This window comes from Gracilinanus agilis, chromosome 1, assembly GCF_016433145.1.
Source record: "Gracilinanus agilis isolate LMUSP501 chromosome 1, AgileGrace, whole genome shotgun sequence".
Classification (NCBI taxonomy): Eukaryota; Metazoa; Chordata; class Mammalia; order Didelphimorphia; family Didelphidae; genus Gracilinanus; species Gracilinanus agilis.
Genome location: NC_058130.1, coordinates 721,980,785 through 722,001,066, shown reverse-complemented (window position 1 = coordinate 722,001,066; position 20,282 = coordinate 721,980,785). Strand labels below are relative to the sequence as shown.

The 20,282-nt window shown below is 37.5% G+C and overlaps 1 protein-coding gene across 1 annotated transcript in view; it reads right to left on the bottom strand.

Annotated features, from left to right (window-relative positions):
• Positions 1-19,047, bottom strand: part of LOC123243432 (cytochrome P450 4F2-like) — a 41,602-nt gene extending 22,555 nt beyond the window's left edge. Inside the window, exon 1 of the mRNA XM_044671547.1 lies at positions 18,831-19,047. Coding sequence (XP_044527482.1) covers positions 18,831-19,046 — 216 coding nt within the window. The 5' untranslated portion in view covers position 19,047. The remainder of the gene's footprint in view (positions 1-18,830) is intronic.
• Positions 19,048-20,282: the final 1,235 nt, after the last annotated feature.

Sequence of the window (20,282 nt, the reverse complement as noted above, 5' to 3'; positions counted from 1 at the left end):
TGTGAGAGAGAGAACCCTCGGAAGAAGTCTTCGTCTCTGGACTTGAGGGGAGAAGGAGGACTTTACCCGACCTCTGGTGTAACTGAGACTACCTGAGGTTTTCCCTTGATATCTCTTTTCCTGAAGACCTGATAGTGTTCCTGCTTCTTACATATGTCACCAAAGAAGTTTTTAGACATATACCAGTGGCTAGAAGGGGTCGGTGGACCCAAAAAGCTTGCTGGACCAACCTTGAAGACCCACTGTCCTAACTTGTGCCAATTGAGAGACCCTTAGAGTTCATTCTATCTGTAGTTTAGTTTAGATAACAGATAGAGGAAAGGGAGTAAGAGAGCTCCTGGCCAAAGCCTGTGGGCTTGGCCAGGCATCAAGGACCTCATTCTTATCATGACAGAATACAGCTTCCTACCCCGCTCACCTCACCCATCCTTGTTTCTTTAATATAAATAAACCATCTTGTTAATGAATAACAGTCAGATAAAATTTTCCTTAGAGGATGCAGTGTAAATAGAGAGAGGAAAGAAGAAGGAATTATTAAGCTTTGGTTTCGAAAAACCCAAGGCTGCCTGTCATTCAGTCTTACCCCAGCAGGGCTGGGTTCAGAAAGGGCTTCTTGGGGTCCAGGCATTACATTAAGTCCTGGAAAACTGTCAATACTCAAACCCAAAGAAAACCCTTACCTGAATACTGGCTCCTATCCATCCCTGTCCACTATACCTTTCACAGAGATAACCTCCTCAGAATAAAGGTGAAGAGTTCCTCAGTTAGGCTTCACACACACAAGATTATCTAACCAAACAACATCCTTGATAACTCACTAAATCATCTTTACAAAATGATATCCAAGATATATAGAAAACTGGCACAAATATGTAAGACTAAGAGTCATTTCCCACAATAATAAGTATTCAAAAGGTGTGAACAGTTTTTAGAAGAAATGAAGATGATCAAGAAATGTATGAAAAAGTCTCTAGGAGACAAGATGGCAGAAAAGGTACAAAGACCCACCTAATCTCTACCAAATTACCTTCCAAAAAACTATGATATTTTGCTTCAAAATGAATTCTGGAGTAGCACAACACATGAAAAGCACAGTGAAATCATTTTTTCAGCCCAAAACAACTTAGAAGAAAAAATCAATTATTATGCTGGGAAGATGGCAGCCAAAACGACCTAGAAGGCCAGCACAAAAGATCTAGTGTGCCAGGGTGGAAATGGGGCACAAAACAGCACACCAAGGTAAGCCCCATTGCAGCAACAGACCTTGAGGGCAGCTAAATCAGCATCAAAAATTTAAGGAATTCTTAGCTGTAGACAGTAAGGAGAGGTTGGACAACTGCTGAGAATATTACAGGGGCTCCTTTGCTGGTTCTGGATGCAAGACTCTTGTCACATTGCCCATACATAGAACCAGGTTACAGATTCAGAGTGAGGAAGAACACTAGTACACACCAGCCCTTGCAGACACATGGGATCCTGGTCACAGTTCTAAGATAGAAAAAAGTACTTGTGGCTACTCACAGACCATAGTACAGGCCAAGAGAGTATTAAACCATCTCTCATTAGATCGCATCACCTTGGAAGAACTAAAAACTTATAGATCCCCAGAGCTAACTCTGGAGACAGCTGAACAAAGAACAGGAATCTTGGAGCAGTGTTTCCTTCACCACAGATACAAAGCCCAACATCAACAGTATTTTTTTAATTAAAAGAAAAGAAAAAGGCTGAGAAAAGATCAAACAAAAAAAAAAAAAGAAACTCAATATAGAAAATTATTTTGGTGACAGGGAAGACAAAAACACAAACTCAAAAGATAACAAAGTCAGTACTGCTACATCCATGGCCTCCCAGAAAAATACAAATTGCTCTTAAGAGCAAAAAGAATTAATGGAGGAGATCAAAAAGGATTTTTAAAATCAAATAAGAGAGGTGGAAGAGAAATTGTAAAAAGAAATGAGAGTGAAAGGAAAACCATGAAAAAAGAGTCAGCATCTTGGTAAAGAAGGCATGAAAAATTGAAGAAATTAATATCTTTTTAAAAATAATAGGCTAATTGGTAAAAGAGGCACAAATGCCTCTTAATGAAGAGAACTTCTTAAAAAAGCATAATTGACGGGGCAGCTGGGTAGCTCAGTGGAGTGAGAGTCAGGCCTAGAGACAGGAGGTCATAGGTTCAAATCTGGCCTCAGCCACTTCCCAGCTGTGTGACCCTGGGCAAGTCACTTGACCCCCATTGCCCACCCTTACCAATCTTCCACTTATGAGACAATACACCGAATTACAAGGGTTTAAAAAAAAAAGCATAATTGGCCATATGGAAAAAGAGATACAAAAATTCACTGAGGAAAAGAACACGTTAAAAAATAGAATTGGCCAAATGGAAAAAGAGGCACAAAAGCTCACTCAAGAAAATCATGTTTTAAAAATTAGAATTGGGCAAATGGAAGCTAATAACTCCATCAAGAAATAAAGTCAAAAGATTTTTTTAAAAAGAAGAAAATGTGAAATACTTCATGGCCAAAACAATTGACCTGGAAAGTAAATTCAGGAGAAATAATCTAAGAATTATTGGACCAGCTGAAGGCCATAATCAAAAAAAAAAAAAGTTAGACATCGTTTTTCAAGACATTATCAAGGAAATTGCCCTGATATTCTAGAACCAGAGAATAAAATAAAAATGGAAAGAATCTACCAATCATCTCCTGAAAGGGATCTCAAAAGGTTAACTCTCAAGAATATTACAGCCAAATTCTAGTACTCCCAGCTCAAGGAGAAAATATTTCAAGCAGCCAAAAAGAAGCAATTCAAATATCAAGGAGTTACAAACAGGATAACAAGATTTATATTAAAGGATTGAATGGCCTAGAATATGATGTTCCAGGGAGCAAAGGATCTAAAACTTCAAGGAAGAATCACTTAACTCAGCAAAACTGAGCAGAATCCTTTAGGGGAAGAAATGGGTATCCAATGAAATGGAGCACTTTCAAACATCCTTGTGTAAAGATCAGAGCTAAATGAAAATTTTGACTCAAATATAAGATGCAAGAGAAGCATAAAAAGGTAAAGAGGAAAGAGAAATCACAAGACATTCAATAAAGTTAAACTTTTTGCATACCTATATAGGAAGATGATTTTTGAAACTTCTAAGAACTTTATAATTATTATGGAAGTTGGAAGTATTATACATAGACAAAGGGCAAAAATAAGAGTTGAATATGATGGGATGATAAAAAAAATTAAGACATGAGAAAGAGGAATGCATTGAGATGAGGGAAAAGGAAAAAACAGAATGGGGGAAATTCAAGTAAAAGAGGTATGAAAGAGCTTTAACAAAGGAGGGGAAGATGGAGAAGGGAGGGAGAGGAGCAAATGAGCCTAACTCTCATTGAAATTGGCTTAATTAAGGGAAGAACATACATAATCAATTACTATCTTACTCTACAAGAAAGTAGTGGGGAAGAGGATAAGAGAAGGGAATGGGACTGAGAAAAGAGGGCAAAGGGAGGTGGTGGTCAGAAACTAAACAGGAGGAAATAGGATGAAAAGTAATACATAGTAATCATAATGGTACAAAAACTTTTTACAGTTCTCTCAAATAAAAGCCTTATTTCTTAAAGACAAAGAAATGAGTTGAATGTATAAGAATACAAGTCATTCTTCATTTGATAAATGGTCAAAGAATAGGAAAAGGCAATTCTCAGACAAAGTAATTAAAATTCTAAATCACTATTAATTAGAAAAAGTTCTAAATCACTTAATTTAAAAGTTCTAAATCACTATTAATTAGAAAAAATACAAATTTATTTTTGTTGGTCTGTTTTACCTATTTTTTAAAATTTATTTAGAATATTTTTCCATGGTTACATGAATCATGATTTTTCATACCCCTTTTCCCTCCCCCCTCCCAGAGCTGACAAGCAGTTCCACTGGGTTATACATATCAATGTTCAACACCTATTTCCATGTTATTCATATTTGCAATAAAGTGAACTTTTAACATCAAAACCCCAATCACATCCTTATCTAACCATGTGATTGATTATATCTTTTTCTTCTGCATTTCTGTTTCCATAGTTCTTTCTCTGGAAGTGGGTAGCATTTTTTTCTCATAAGCCTCTCAGGATTGTCCTGGTTCATTGCATTGCTGCTAATAGAAAAGTCTGTTACATTTGATTGTACCACAGTGTTCAGTCTCTGTGTATAAGGTTCTCCTGGTTATGCTCCTTTCTCTCTGCATCAATTCCTGGAGGTCATTCCAGTTCACATGGAATGCCTCCAGTTCATTATTCCTTTCAGCACAATAGTATTCCATCACCAACAGATACCACAATTTGTTCAGCCATTCCCCAATTGAAGGGCATACCCTCATTTTCCAGTTTTTTGCTACTACAAAGAGCATAGCTATAAATAGAAAAATACAAATCTAAACAACTTTGAGGTACCATCCCACACCTATCAAATTAGCTATTTTGACAGAAAAGAAAAAATGGTAAAACTTGAAGAGGATGTGGGAAAATTGTGACACTAATGCATTGTTGGGAGAGTTGTGAACTGATTCAACCATTCTGGAAAAAGATGAGCACATTGCTCCAAGTACTGTTCCAGGAAAAAAAAAGAGGGGGTAAGTTTCACAAACAGTACAATGACAACATTCTTGATCCCTAAAGGCATTCTTAAATCTAGCTCTCTGCAAATAACCATATTTTCTCAAAGACTCAAGAGTTGCAGTCAGTAATTACTTACAGGCAATAGCAACTATTCTACGTGGTATAATGAGAAAAAGCTCTGGACTTGAACACTTATACACTGTATGACTCCAGACAAGTCACTTAACCTCAGTTTCCTCACTGTAAAATGGGGATTATAACAGCATCTACATCATCAGGGTTGTTGTGAGAATCAAATGAGAAATTTATGCAGCAATTTGCAAACCTTAAAGAGTTCTATAAATGCTAGCTTTTAGTATTATTAGAAATTTTAAAAGATCATGATCTAATAAATTTAATAAAAGATCATCAAAAAAGATTTTAAAGATTTTTAAAAGATCATAGATTAGAATGTTGAGTGGAATCTAATAAGATGTTTAATGGGGATACATGGTTTGTAATCAGATATTTTTACTAGAAAGGACCTTAAAATAAAAGGAAACAAGCAATTATTATGTACATACTAAGTGCTTTATGAATTTTATCTCATTGGATCCTCACAATAATCCTGAGGGGTAAATGCTATTATGATTCCCATTATAGTGAGGAAAATAGAGGTAAAGTGACTTACCCAAGGTCACACAGCTAGTAAGCATCTGAGATAAGATTTGAATTCAAGTCTTCCTGCCTCCAAGACTACTACTCTACCCACTGCTCCTTCTGGTTGCCTCTAAAAGTCACCAAGTTCTACTCCTTCATTTTATAGATAAGGAAACTACAGCCCAGAGTGAATTATTCAAAGTCATAGAGACAGAAGAAACAACCCCCACAATTTCCCCTCTCAGTGCAAAGTTAAATCTCACTGTCTTGTGCTGCCTCTCTAATGTAATGTCTTACACTTACTTTAAAAGTACATGATGAAGAAGGCACGGGGTAAGAACAAGTCATCTGAGAATGACATAGAAAATTTATCAGATTGGAAGGTCAACATGAATCAACAAGGCAACTAAAATCCAAATATAATCTTGAGCTACCTTTTAGGAAGTCATTGCATCCAGGAATAATGAGACAATATTTCCACTGTACTCTGCCTTGATTAGACTTGTCAGTTCTATTGTGCTCAATTCTAGGGACCAAATTTTAGAAACGACATAGATCCATTGAAAGAATGCTATCCACATTGAGAGAAAGAACTATGGGAGTAGAAATGAAAAAAAAACACATGGGTATATGATTTGGGATTTAGGCTTTAAAAGATATCTCTATAGCAAAAATGAATAATACGGAAACAGGTATCAATTGATGACATTTGTACAACCAAGTGGAATTGCTTGTCAGCTCAGGGAGGAGGGAGGGAAGAGGGGAGGGAAAGAAAATGAATTATGTAAACATAGAAAATATTTAAAAATAAAAATAAGTTTAAAAATAAAAACACTAGAAGGCAAAAAATGACATAGATCCACTGAAGACTTCCAGAAAAGGGGGTGCAGGATGGTGAAGGGCAGCAAGGTTGTAAATAAAGTGTGAGTCTTGGGATCATTAAGTCCTGAGTTCACATATGGCCTTTAATACTTACTAATTTTAGGACTTTGGGCAAGTCACTTAACATCTGTCTACCTCAATACCTCAACTTTAAAATAGAGATCAAAAAATAAAATACAGATCATTGTGGTAAGAATCAAATGAGATATTTGTGAAGCACTTGGCACAGTGATTGGCGTGTAGTAGGTACTTAATAATTGCTTGTTTCTTTTTTAATAATTTGTTAGGTGATTCAGTAGACAGAGAGCTAGAACTGGAGACAGGAGTTCCTGGGTTCAAAACTGTTCTCAGACACTTCCTAGCTATGTGAATTTGAGGGCAAGTCACTTAACCCTAAATGCCTAGTCCTTACCACTCTTCTGCCTTGGAATCAATATGTAGTGTTGATTTTTAAATGGAAAGTAAAGTTTTAATAATAATAATTGCTTCCTTCCTTTAAGTGCATGCTATAGGAGAATAATTTGAAGGAGGTAGGAATATTTACCCTGGAGAGGAGAAGACTTGGGGTTATATGAAAGCTGTCTACCAGTATAAAGGGCTATCCCATGGAAAAAGATTTCATCTTGTTCTGTTTGTCTGTTTGGTTCTTCTTTCTGTCGGGCCCACTAAGCAATGAGTGGAAGTTGAAAGTAGACAAATTTAATTTGATATAAGGAAAACCTTCCTAAGAATGTGGCATGCAAAAGTAGAAGAGCTCCCCAAGGAAATGGTAGTGATTCTCCTTATCAGAGTCCATCAAGCAATGGCTGTTGAAAAAATTTTTTATTTCCTTTTGTTAATTTTATTATTTGTGGTTTGGGGTCATTTCTTCTAATTAGGAGGTTATTTGGCTGACTGCAACCTATTTCATGGGATGTTAAAATTTACTGAAAATCTCAAACATTCATAAAATAAGAAGACAAAAGAGAGGAGGAAAGGAAGTTATCTATAAATTTTAGTTTAAACCCCCAATGATTTAACTAGCTTTATTTTTGGAAGATTCCCAACTGTCTGCAAGACTGTGGTTACCTGTGACATGCCATTCTCCTCTCAATCAATACATTGTGAACCTTCAAATATAGTTGAATCTGAAATTTGGCTTGGTTTACCTATAGACTCTAATCTAAGTCTGTTTGGCTAGGTCTGTCTCCTTACAGAGTTATGAAATTATGATTCTGTTTGACTAAGTCTCTGTGATGTTTATGACATAAGAAGAGTACAAGAAAGCTTTGTGTCACAATTTATTTCCCTGTCTAATATAATTTTAAACTATAAAAGCTCCATTAGAACCCTAACTAGCATTTGGAGTTATTTTTTCTCTCTACCTGTTCTTATGCATAATAAAATCTAGGTTTTAATCTCTGGAATCTCTGTGTTATTTAATGGCAATAACCTATCAGATGAACTCAGTAGGAATATTCTTCCCATGATAACTGGGTAACACAGGTTGGTTATATTGTACAAAGAATTCCCTTTCAGGTTTGAATGAGACTTGATAGCTTACATGGTCCCCTCCAACTCTGAATATGTCATTTTCCAATTCTATGAAATATCTCCCATGTTGAAACATCATGCTAAGCACTGGAGATACAGAACCAAAAAGGAAGCCCCCAAGGAACACCTAAACTATTTTAGGCATATACAAAGATCAAGAAATGCAAAATAATTTAAGGACAAGAAAAGCACTACTGGTAGAGGAATGTTCCCCTAGAAATGGACTATTGATCTAGCAATACCATTACTAGGTTCATATTCCAAAGAGATTTTTTAAAAAAGGAAAAGGATCTATATGCACAAAATTATTTATAGCAGCTCTTTTCGTGTTAGCAAAGAATTGGAAATTGAGGAGGTGCTTGTCAGCTGTGAGGAATGGCTGAACAAGTTATGATATATAATTGTGATGGAATACTATTATGCTATAAGAAATATAAGAAAGGACAAGTAGGATGCTTTCAGAAAAACCTGGAAAGATACAAACTGGTGTCAAGTTAAGTGAGCAGAACCAGGAGAACATTGTATGCAGTAATAGCTATATTGTATGATGATCAACTTCAAAATGACTTAGCTATTCTCAGAAATACAATGATCCAAGAAAAATTCCTAAGAACTCATGATGAAAAATGCTATCTACCTCCAGAAAAAAAAAAGCTGATAAGAGTCTGAATACAGATTGAAGCAAACTATTTCCCACTTTATTTTTTTTTCACTTTTTTGTCTATGTTTTCCATCACAACATGAGTAATATGGAAATGTGTTTTGCATGATTGCACAAGTATAACATATACCAAATTGCTTGCCCTCTCAGGAAGGGGAAAGGGTAGGGAAAGAAAGAATTTGAAACTCAAAAAAATTTTAAAAGAATGTTAACCTTGTTTTTACATGTAATTGGGGAGGAAATAAAATGTTATGTTAAAGAAGAAGAAGAATACATAAGTAGGTCCTTGAAAGATGCCAAGGATCTCAAGAAGCAGATGGGAAACAGACAGTACAAAGAAACAGCAGGAGTTGGGATGCCAAGGTCTACAATCATTAAATAAGTTTAATTGGAACATAGAATGAGTGAAAGAGTTATATGAAATCAGTCTAGTTTAAAGTGGTTGGCGTGGGGCGTTGTTTGCTTAATTGGTTGGTTTTTGTTTGGATTTTTTTTGGTGGGGGAGGTAGGGGAAGTATTAAACTTGGTCCTGTGAACCTGTGGGAACATCCAAGTGGGAAGCTATAAGGGGGCCGTCTCCCTCTGTCAACGCAAATCAACAATTTGTTATTCTGGGAATGTTGCCTGGGACATTGATAGGTAAGGAGACAGTGAGACCATCAAAACTGTTTGAGTGGTAATGAGCCCAAGCCCCAAGGATACATGTGTACTAAGATTCAACTGACAATCTCCAGATCCCTAGTCACTTGCATGCAATATCATAGTTAAGTAAGTTTCCTGGGTCCCTGGTCCTAGGTCATTTTTCATTGCTTATTCTACAAGAAAGAAAAAACCCAGATTTCAGTGGTCCAGGCTTTTGCATTGCTTTCTCCTAAGGACTGGGAAGGGGGTTAGGGGAAAGAATAGAGCAATTTGTATGCCTTAGAGCTAGTGACAGTTAGAATGGTGCTCCTAGGCTGCCCTCATGGCCACCATCCCTGTGGAGAAGCACCACTCTGCAGAAATAGTTCGCTCCACTAATAGACTGCTGGTGGAGTTGTGAATTGGGCCAACCATTCTGAAGAGCAATTTGGAATTGTGTGCAAAGGGCTTTAAAAGAATGCATGCCCTTTCCTTTGATCCAGCAATACCACTACTAGAGGTTTGTATCCCAAAGAGTTAATAAGGAAAAGTTATACAAAAATATTTATAGCCATGCTCTTTGCGATGGCAAAAAATTGGAAAATGGGGATGGGGAAGAGTCCCTCAATTGAGGAATGGCTGAATAAATTGTGTATCTGATGGTGATGGAATACTACTGTGCTGAAAGGAATGATGAACTGGAGGATTTCTATGTGAACTGGAAAGACCTCCATGTATTGATGCAGAGCAAAATGAGCAGAACCAGGAGAATGTTGAACACAGAGACTGATATATTATGGTACAATTGAATGTAATAGACTTTTCTACTAGCAGCAATGCAATGATCCAGGACAATTCAGAGGAACTTATGAGAAAAAAACTATCCACATCCAGATAAAGAATTGTGGGAGTAGAAACACAGAAGAAAAACATATGATCAGTCACATGGTTCAATGAGGATATGATTAGGGATTTGATGTTAAAAGATCACTCTATTGAAAATATGAATAACGTGGAAATAGGTTTTGAACAATGATATATTTATAACCCAGTGTAATTGCTTGTCAGCTCCAGAAGGGACAAAAAGAGTGAAAAAAATCACAAATCATCTAACTTTGGAAAAATATTCTAAATAAATAAATAAAAGTTCCCTCTCCTTTTGCCAAACTGGAACTTGGCAGGGTTACCCAGACAGGATGGGTCAGCCTTAAACATAGGTCTTCCTAATTAGGAGTATTTATCTCTACTACACCACACTGCTTCTCAGATTAAGAAAGTTTTTACATGTTAAACGAGAATTTACCTTTTATTCTAGGAACAATACAATAAGCAATGAGAAGCCAAAACAAGTTCCACCCTGTTACACCATTACTCAGTAAACTCCTTTTTAGGAGTTTAGGTTCCCTATTACCTCTTTGGGAATTATAAAAATCTTCAGAGCCAAGCCCCAAATTACATTTCCAGCCAAAATACACATTCTTCCTTGCCATATATTATAGATAGACTAATCAAAGTAGCCTTCTTACTGTTCCTCATTGTACTTTTTAGGGTAACAGATTCAAATTGCACAATCCCCACTGAGATCCTTTGGAAGACTAGTCTTCCCAATGAATCTTGTAAATATAACCAACTTATAAATTATAATAATTTGGGGGTAAAAAGGAAAAAAGAACAAAACCAATTATTGCTTTTCTTTTTATTTTAATAGAATATTTGAATTTTTCTTCCCCTCTTTCTTATTTCTTGTACTCAAAGTACATATAATCAATATTAATCTTTTTTAATTTTGTAGTAACATAAGTTTAAAATATATGTTTGCTCTAATAGTAATGTATACCCAAAAGCTCTAGACTATGGAAACCTGCCATTGATTGATAAATGTTATGGGACCATGATTAATGATTGTGTCTGATTCTAGGAGAAGGGAACAAAAGAGTTATTATACAATGCCAAGAAGCACAAGTTCAAGGAGACCAACCAATCCTGAAGGGATTGATGAGCAATCTGCATAGTCCCTATGAACACAAGGTCAAAAAGACCAAATCAATCCAGGTGAGATTGATGAAAATCTGTGCCAAGACAGAGGACTTCTTTGAGGTTTAAGGTTGTGGTTGTTTGACATACATCAGATGCAGGCCTTCCCCATCCCACATTCAGACAAGTACCAAAGTTTGGCTATCATCCTGGCTCCCCCTATCCCTGAGAGTGAAGGTAAAAATCAGACCAGGAAATGTCACTTCCCTTTCACATGAAAATCTAGTCCTTTTTTCTCTCTTATAGTATCACAACTTCCTGTAGTCCTGGCTGCCAATGGGTAAGTGCAATATTGCTGCATTTTGTCCTACAGACTAGTGGGACAGAAATTGCTTTAATTGGATGCTAATACAAGGGCCTGTTGTAAATTTATTCTTGTTTACTCAGAAATTTTTATATACATAGATTTTTGATATTTTGATTCTGATTTTGAAGTTTTTCTTTCTCCAAAAAGTTTCATTTTTTCTCTTCTATTTTTTTCCTTTTTATGTCTTTGTTTTTTCTTTTGATAATTGACTCATACACCCCATAACTTAACCATATATCCTGAGCTGACCTGGGTGTTGGTCAACACCCTCTTCAGGGGGGGATTGTATTTTCATAAAAATCCAAGATTTAAAAGTTTTGTTTGAGAAAATTTTCAGGAAAAGAAGCTTGCTAACTCCTTGAATCCAGAGAATGAACTGTTTGGAGAAAGATGCCTGTAGAAACTTACACTGCATCAAGAAGATCCAGAATGAACTTTGGGGTACAATTGATTGAATTGAAGGGGGTTGAACACAGTTATTTTGAAAGTATGCTTTTATGCCAAAGAGGACTTCCCCCAATTGGTTTTTTTGACATTGCACCTAGCAAAACATTGGTTTTGCTCTCTCTCTTCTATTTCCCTCTTACCTCTAACTATTGTAGTTTCCTCTTAGAAGGTGCAATGTTTTATACACTGTAGTTAGAAGAATTTTAGGAGTATAAAATTATTATGTTAAATGATCAACTGGGGAGACTAGTCTTCCAAATGATTACAGGGGAGATTGTGAAGATGGGATTAATTCTCCCCTGCCCATTTCTAGATTTAATCAACAGAAGTGTATACACCCCACTTATCTTTAAGTATGGGGAGTCTGTGACCCATGTGTGTGTAATGGTGGGTAATGAATCAGAATTTACTGACTGCCCCCACCACCACCCCCGGGCAGTCCTAAGCAAAGCTTTAGCTGTAATTGGTCCATGTAAAGTGGAAGAAAGGCACAGGAAGTGACAAAAGGAATTGTCTTTAAAAGTGGCAAGAACTTCCTGTAAGGAGGTCTTTGGCCTTCAACTTGATCTTGAAGGAGCTCCAGCTAGGAACCTTGGACTGCTCTTGAATTTTCCCTCAGAACTACTATGTGGGTGAGTGAAAAAGTCTGACTTCCTTTTCCTGGTTTTCCTTGTTGAAGGCTATCCAACATCTCCAGGTAATCTGATAAGGACAGCTTAGTTGATAAGAAAGTAACGGGAAAATGGGAGATCTCTCCATCAGCTCATGCTGCTGCTGTGTCTCTCACAATGAGTTTAGGATTTTATTTTTATAATGTAAACCAAACCCAATTCATGCACACACACACACAAAGGACTTCAGAGTTGTGCAGTCAAGCCGAAGTTATGTCATGGTTTTACAAAGAATTTTCTTATGAAGATAGTGCCAGATGAGAAAAAGTCTCAAGGTTAAAAATGAGCCTCATTTTATTAAAGCTATTTTGCCTTAGCTTTCCATTCCATGACCTTGGGATGCCTGGAGCAGTTAGAGAAATATACCCACAGCTGCAGCTTTACTCTGCTGAGTGAAAAAAGGCTGTTAACTCATTAAGTTCTGGTTTACTAAGAACTTGAAAATTTCCTAGAAGGCTATAATGTTTTTCAATAAGAAAAGGTGTGGATCATAAAAGGGGTCAAAAGAGGAGTCTCAGATTTTCATCTATTTGGGATTCTGTTTCTCTTATTGGCCTCCCACATTTCCTGGAGGTAGAAGCCTTTGGAGAGGCCTCCTCATCTTGGAGGAGGCCTTGTGGCTAAAACCCTTGTTTAATTTATCTCTGGTTCCCCTTTGCTGGGGCCTCTGAAGCCCTGCCTTCTTCAGACCAGGCTGGAGTAATCTCTCTGATTTCCTTACTTTCACTCTTTCTCCTTTTGTAAATAAACTTCCATTAAAAAAGTCATTCTGACTTGAATAATAATTCCTGGTGACCACACTCTTATAAATTTAGCCAAACTCTTCAAATTTTAACCTTTACATCATACATCTTCCATCTCCATGTTCCTCATGCCTGAATTACACTCTTCATGTCTCCTTAGAATTCTTAGCTTTCTGCACAGCTCAACTATTTTCACCTTTTACAGGAGGCTTTTTCCTGATTCTCCCTTTCTCCCACCTGCCACTGTGTCTACCTTTAAAAATTACCATATATTGATTTTGTACATATCATGTGTATATAGTTTGCATATACCTTATACATGTATATGTTGCCTCCCCTGAAGTAGGTAGATGGCACAAAAGATAAAAGCATTGAACCAGGAATCAGGAAAACCTGAGTTCAAATCCTGCCTCAGACATTTAATGTGACCTTAAACACATCATTTAACCTCTTTTACTTCAGTTTTCTCACCTGTATAACAGGGATAATAATGGCTTCTAGCTTCCAAAGTTGTTATGAGGATCAAATGAGATAATATCTATAAGGTACTTAGCACAGTCTCTGGTACATAATAGGAACTATATAAATGTTATTATTATTATCTGTAATAATATATTGATAACATGTTGATAATAATATTGATAATGTATTGATAATAATATTGAGAGCAGTAAGTTTTTTTAAATTATTTTTGTAACCCCACTGACTAACATAGTGGCTTAAGTAAGCACTTAACAAATTTTCATTAATTGATTAATAGGTTGATTAAGGGAAAATGCAGATTCCTGAGGAAAAGCAACAAAAAATGGAAACAGAAGTGGGCGGGGAAATAAGAAATAGCATTAGCAAGCTCAGGAATCTAGCTGGAGTTCCAGACCTTTCAAATGAGGGAGCCAGTAAAAGACCATCTCCACAGTTTGCTCTTAACACATCCCTGCAACAACCTAACCCAGTGTGTCATTTGGAATTGTTGTAAGCCCTGGAAAACTACAACTCCCAGGGCTCTCTGCTACAACTTCCCCTGACACCTCCCACTTCCTTTGAGTGAGGTGTCAGAGAAAGTATAAAAGAGAAAATTTGGCGCCTTTTCTCTCTAGCTACCCAGGAGTCTCTCTGCTCTCTGGAGCCTGGAGCCTGGCTGACGCTCTCTACCCTGATCTCTCTCTCAGCATCTTTTTCCCTTTCTATCTATCTCCTAGTTTTTCCTAGACCTTCCCCTTTCTGAATAAAATAAAACCTAGCTATACTAAACCCTAAAGTTGCTCTCTGATCTTTTATTTCAGCCCCAAAGGGCTCTGGTCAATTTCCCCCTGCAGGGCTGGGGAAGCTACCTTCCTTTCCCTTCCTCTACCTTCCTTTCTCCTTTCTCCCTTCCTCCAATCCTCCTACCTTCATCTCATTCACCCTTAACACCAGTGATGGGCAAACTTTTTAAAGAGGGTGCCAAAGGAAAGGAAATGCTCATCTGTCAGTCTGTTTCTAAGGCAACTCTTTTGAAGTTTCATTGTATTGTATCCTACTCATTGTATTTGTCAGATTAGGAATAATGTAGTGCAGCTAGATAGAACATTTCATGGGGCCCACATCTGGCCCATTGGCTGTAGTTTGCCCATCACTGACCTAACCTATTCAGAATCTGACCTCATGGAATCATAGACTTTTGGCCTCAGAACATTAGAACTCAAAGGGGCCCAGAATGTCAGAGCTAGAAGGAAATGGCCAACACAAACATTCAGAAATGAAAAAAAGCCTTATGGCATGAAATATCAGAAATATCAGAAACTGACCAGTCCTTTGTCAATCAATAAACATTTAATTAAAACCTACTGCTATGTGCCAGGCACTATGCTAAGCACACTTGGTGATCAAATACCTTAGGACATAAATAGAAATAAAATCAGAACTGGAAAGAGCTTAGACCAGAGGATATTGGAACTGAAAAGTTACTGACCTATAGGAGAGGGATAGCTGCCATTATTTGGGCAATCATAAGAATGGAGAAGTGGAGGAGTTCAAGAGAATGAAATCCTAAAGACCAGGTCAGGTTAAGAGTTAGGGTTTCTCAGATTGCCAGGATTCAAAATGCAGAAGTGGGATACCTGCCTCTGGTAATGATTCCAAGTCAGGGAGATTGCTTTCCCAAGGCTTTCCTAAGCCTTCAGTCCCATATGATGGCATCATGCTTTCTATGCCCCTACCCTGCTTAGATTCAGATGTCATGGGTTGGGTGAGGATGCCCCCTGCTGGCTCAACTATCTAAAGGGCAGAAGTAAAAGACAGCCTGTTTTCCTAAATTCTAAAGTAGTGGGGAAGGAATGAGTAGGGAGAACTTCTTCTCAGGCTACAATGAACAAAAGAAAAGTGGAAATATATTCATTTTAGGAAACAGTTGCTAAGAAAGACCATCCCATCTTCTCTTTCATACATTTCTTTGACAGTATACTTTATTCCAAATCCCCTTCACAGTTTGTTTTGTAATAATTTACAGCCTGATCATATACCCATTGTCTGCCTCTCTATTGCCTTCAGAATGATGGTAAGTTTTAATTCTTAGAAACCATAGTGTTCTCTAAGCCATATAATGCTCAAAATATTCACATTAAAAGATGGTTCTTTGTTTTGGAGGATTTAGAATCATTGAACAAACTTTGCAATTTCCAAAGGTGATACAATCTGCTTCTCATTCTGCTGCTGAATTTCGGGTCTAAATTATTATCTATTTGAAGTGTCTGTCAAAGGGAAAAATATAGATTAACATTAAATAGATATACATATACCTATGCATATACTTGTGTGTGTGTATGTGTGTGTGTGTGTGTGTGCAGATACAGATGAGTTCTTTAGGTTGTCCAACTAGATGTATGTTATAATCTGGATAGCAGGCATTCTTCATCCATTTGGTTTTTCCTTCATGGATCATTGGTCCAATCTTTTAGAGTAGTTATGGATCTCTTCCTGGAAAACTACAAAGTTCCCAAACCTGATGGAACCTGCATAATGTCATCTGCAAAAAATAGCATCTAGAGGATAGTGCTAATGATAGCATCTTTAGGAAACCACTCTTTAACTTGGACTCTACACTGTATCTCTATCATGCAAGTACATGTCTCAATTACAATAATTTACACAAAAAGGAAATTTATAGAAATCAATTGCCACAAAAAGGAGAACAGAGTATAAAAAGCAATCTAGTCATCAAATATTTGATTTATTTGCCACATAGAGAGATAAGGTAGCCATGAGTAAATAGAGGTTTAAAACATAAACTTGTCTATAAAATCTTGTACCATAGAGTGGTAGAAGTTTATAATTAATCTCATATCATAAAGCAGAGAGAGATAGGAAAGGTAAAATGAACTTAAAGAAAATCTAATGAGAAGTCCACCTAAGCAGAATCATCCCAAAGCATTTAAAGGCAAAACTGGAAAGAAGACAATGGTCAAAAGAAGTATCTTTTGAATAGAAAAGATCTGAAAAAAATTTTAAGAGTTTATTTTTAAATGTTTATAAAACAAACTTTTCACCATCAAGAACAGAGCTACCACACTTAGACTCTAACATAGCAGTCCTAGATATGTTTATAGAAGAGATAGAAATGGCATGCACAGAAGAAAAAAAGGACAGAAAAAGTAACCGCTATCAGAAAAGATAATGAAGCAGCTGGATAGCGGAATGCATAAAGTTCTGGAATTGGAGTCAAGAAGACCTAAATTCAAATCCAGCCTCAAACACTTAGTAGCTGTGCAATCCTGAGCTTAATTTCTGTTTGCCTTAATTTCTTCATCTGATAATAGCATCAATCTTTCAGAGTTCTTGTAAGAGATCAAAAGAGATAACTTATGTAAAGTGCTTTGCAAACTTTAAAGTGCTATATCAATGCTAGTTATTATTATTAAAATGACCTCCCATATATACATATGAACATAAACCTAAATCTTTTCAGGATTAGTGTTAGGTGGTCCACTGGAAGTATCTGAATAGAACATGAAAACAAAAGCAAATGACAGAGATTAAATACAAAAAAGTGTTACAGTCTGTAAGAATAATATCAGAAACAAAAGCTGAGAATAAGATGAGAACCTAGCTAGTAGTAAGTGCTAAAAACAACATAAGGGTTGTCCAGCATCACAGAGAGGAAGTCTGGAGATGGGATTCAAATTTAGGTCATCCTGACTCCAAGTCCAGTAACCACTATGATACGGAAGACAATTTAGTCTCCCAATTGTAGGCCAGTGGCATTTTTTTTCAGTTCTTGAAAAAATTCTAAAACGTGATAATAAATGAAGCCAATATTGATCTTAAACTACACTAAAAGCATGGACTTTCCACAGTCAAACTATGCTCCTTACTCTTTGATCATATGCTGCTTTAGATTATATTGCTTTATCATATCATAGTATATCATCTAAAGCAGTATATCATCAAAGAGTAAGGAGCATAGTCCAACTGTACATAGTTCAGATCAGGCTATTTCTGGAATACAGAGTTGAGTTCTGAGCATCATGTTTTTGAGAAATATCAATAATCTAAAAAGAGTACCAAGAAAGGGTCCAGTGGTAAAGACACTGTACATCATGCCATAGGAGAATCAGCTGAAAAAACTTGGTATGTCTAGTTTGGAGACTTAGGGGGAAAATGAGAGTTGTCTGGATAGCTAGAAGAAAGAGGGGACTTGCTCTTCTTGCTTCCCAGGAAACAAAACTAGGAGCAATAAAAGGAAGCACAGAGAGACTAAGGTTTGATTTGAGGAATAGCTTCCTAACTATTAGAGCTATCAAGATTGATAAGGCTTGCTTTAGGAAGTAGTGAGTTAATTGTCATTAGGAGTCTTCCAGTGAAGTTTGGATGACTATTTGTTAAAAATAATATAGAGTGGATTCTTGCTAAGGTAAAGATTGGACTAGATACACCTAAAACAGATTCCTAGTCTGAAATTCTCTGAAAGGCATTTATTTAGCTCAGATGGAAATTTTCAACTTGAGGAATGTCACAGTTCAAGAACATGGGAGTCCATGTGAGGCATCAAAGGCCCAGGAAAGAAGGGAAGTAAAGACAGAAAAGAGCTCAAATGATGAAGGGAAGGAAAGAATCCCTATCTGCCCAGGGAAGGCTAATCCATACTGTTTAAAAGGCCTACTGTCTTGGGTACATGGGACCATGTGGGAAGATGGAGGCTCTGTTTAGGACAGAGATCTAATAAGCAGAGGGCCTAAGTTAGAGGAGATAAGAAAAATCACCTCAAAAAGTCTTTGATAAAGAGTCATTTGGACTCCCTGTAATGGCTCTTAGATTCTACCTAGGCTCTTTGCCCTCTTTCTATCTCCATATATTGCTGAAAAAATAAGACCCTTCTCCATGTTCCTCTTGGGAAGTCACTGAGTATGAATAATTCCAGAGAGTAATTTATAAGAGGACTCTTGCTCTTGTTAGTACCACCAATGTCTTCAGAGAGACTGAGCCCCCAGTTTACCCTTCCCCAAAGAAGCTCAGTTCAAGTTCTCCATTCCCCATTCTAGACTCAAATATTCAGTTTCCTAAGTCCCTTAGACCTTTAACCCTTTAGTGCCCTCAGATATTGTGTGCCCTCAGTCCTCCCAACCCCTGTGCCCACTGAAGCCCCAAAACCTCTCTATTATCTAAGAACCAATCCTTACCCTAACCCTCAGCCTAGATGTCCCCACTCACCACTCCTGCATGGCCATTGAGCCAGTGCCGTTCAGGGGGCTCAGGAAAGCATCGAAGCCATTGACTGTTGGTACGGAATTGGTGGATACGGATCAGGCCTTTACACAGGATCCAGGTGCTAAATGCCAGAAATATCAGGAGGAAGACTGAGGAAACTCTAGGCTCCAATCCCAGCAGGCCCAGCTGCTGAGACAGCCACTTCGAACCAGGCAGCATCCTATAATGGAAGAAATGGGATGGGGCAGAAGGAATAGAGAAGAGAAAGGAATGAGAGTAAGAAGTGTGAGGGAAGTCCTAGGACAGAACAATTGGAAGAAATATGGAGGAAGGGACAGGAGAGGGAAAAAAGGAGGCAAATAAGAAGGGAAGCATATAGAAAGGGAGACAAAGAAGGAGCAGGTTTGAAGAGCAGAAGGAGAAGTAACAAGGTTGGGAAAGCCAAGAAGAGAAGAGAGAAGATAGAGAAAACATGTCAGGAAGAGAAGGGCCATGGAAGAAGGAGGAAAACTAGGGTCCACGCTACATGTGCCAGTATGGTCCCTTACCCTCTCAGGGCTTCCCAGCCCTCCAAGGAACTACAATAAAGCAAACACCCTGCCCCCTTGTTGTTAGAAGAAAAAGTGAAGCAAAAAACAGGGAAGGATTATCTTCAGTCCCCAAAAGCTCAGCCAGAGGAATGTGCCCCTAGTTTCAGGCTATTAGCAGTTTTTCCCAGGCTCCACTCTTAGGCTTAGGGATCAGAGTCCTTTTGAGGAGCTATAACAATGAGGCTAGCTCATGTTACCTTTCTATACTTCCCTCCCTCAAGGTTGGGCCTCTTCTTGGCCTGATTTCTAATTCTAGAATCCCAAGTTTCTAAAAGATATGTATCTTTCCCTGAACTAAGAATCCCTCACCATTTCCTTTGCCAACTAGGTGGCTAACAAAGTGGATAGACCACTAGCCCTAGAATCAGGAAGATCTGAGTTTAAATCTAACCTCGTTTACTAGCTGGGTGACCCTAGGCTAGTCACTTAACCAAGTCACTCACCCTGTTCACCTCAATTTCCTTAACTATAAAGCACCTACCTCAAAGAATTATTAAGAGAAATGAGGTAAAATTTATAAAGCACTTAGCACAGTGCCTGGTACATAGCAGAGACTTATTAAATACTTGTTCTCTTCTCTCCCATTTACATTCCCTGCAACTAGTTTCCTAATTTTGTAAAAGAAAAACCCTCCCAATAGAAAAGCATCTTGGAAAACCAGTTCCCACAAAATCATGCCTCCCACAATCCCTTTCTGGCCTCAATCCTACATATTTAACATTATCCAGGGTCTGATGCACAATTTCCATTATTCCCCTCCTACCTCTTCCAGGTCTCTCTGGTACACTGACTGCTTTCAGGACCAACCTTCCTCCTGGCAAAAGAAAAAAACAGAGCCAGGACAGTTAGTTCTTGATGGAACAAT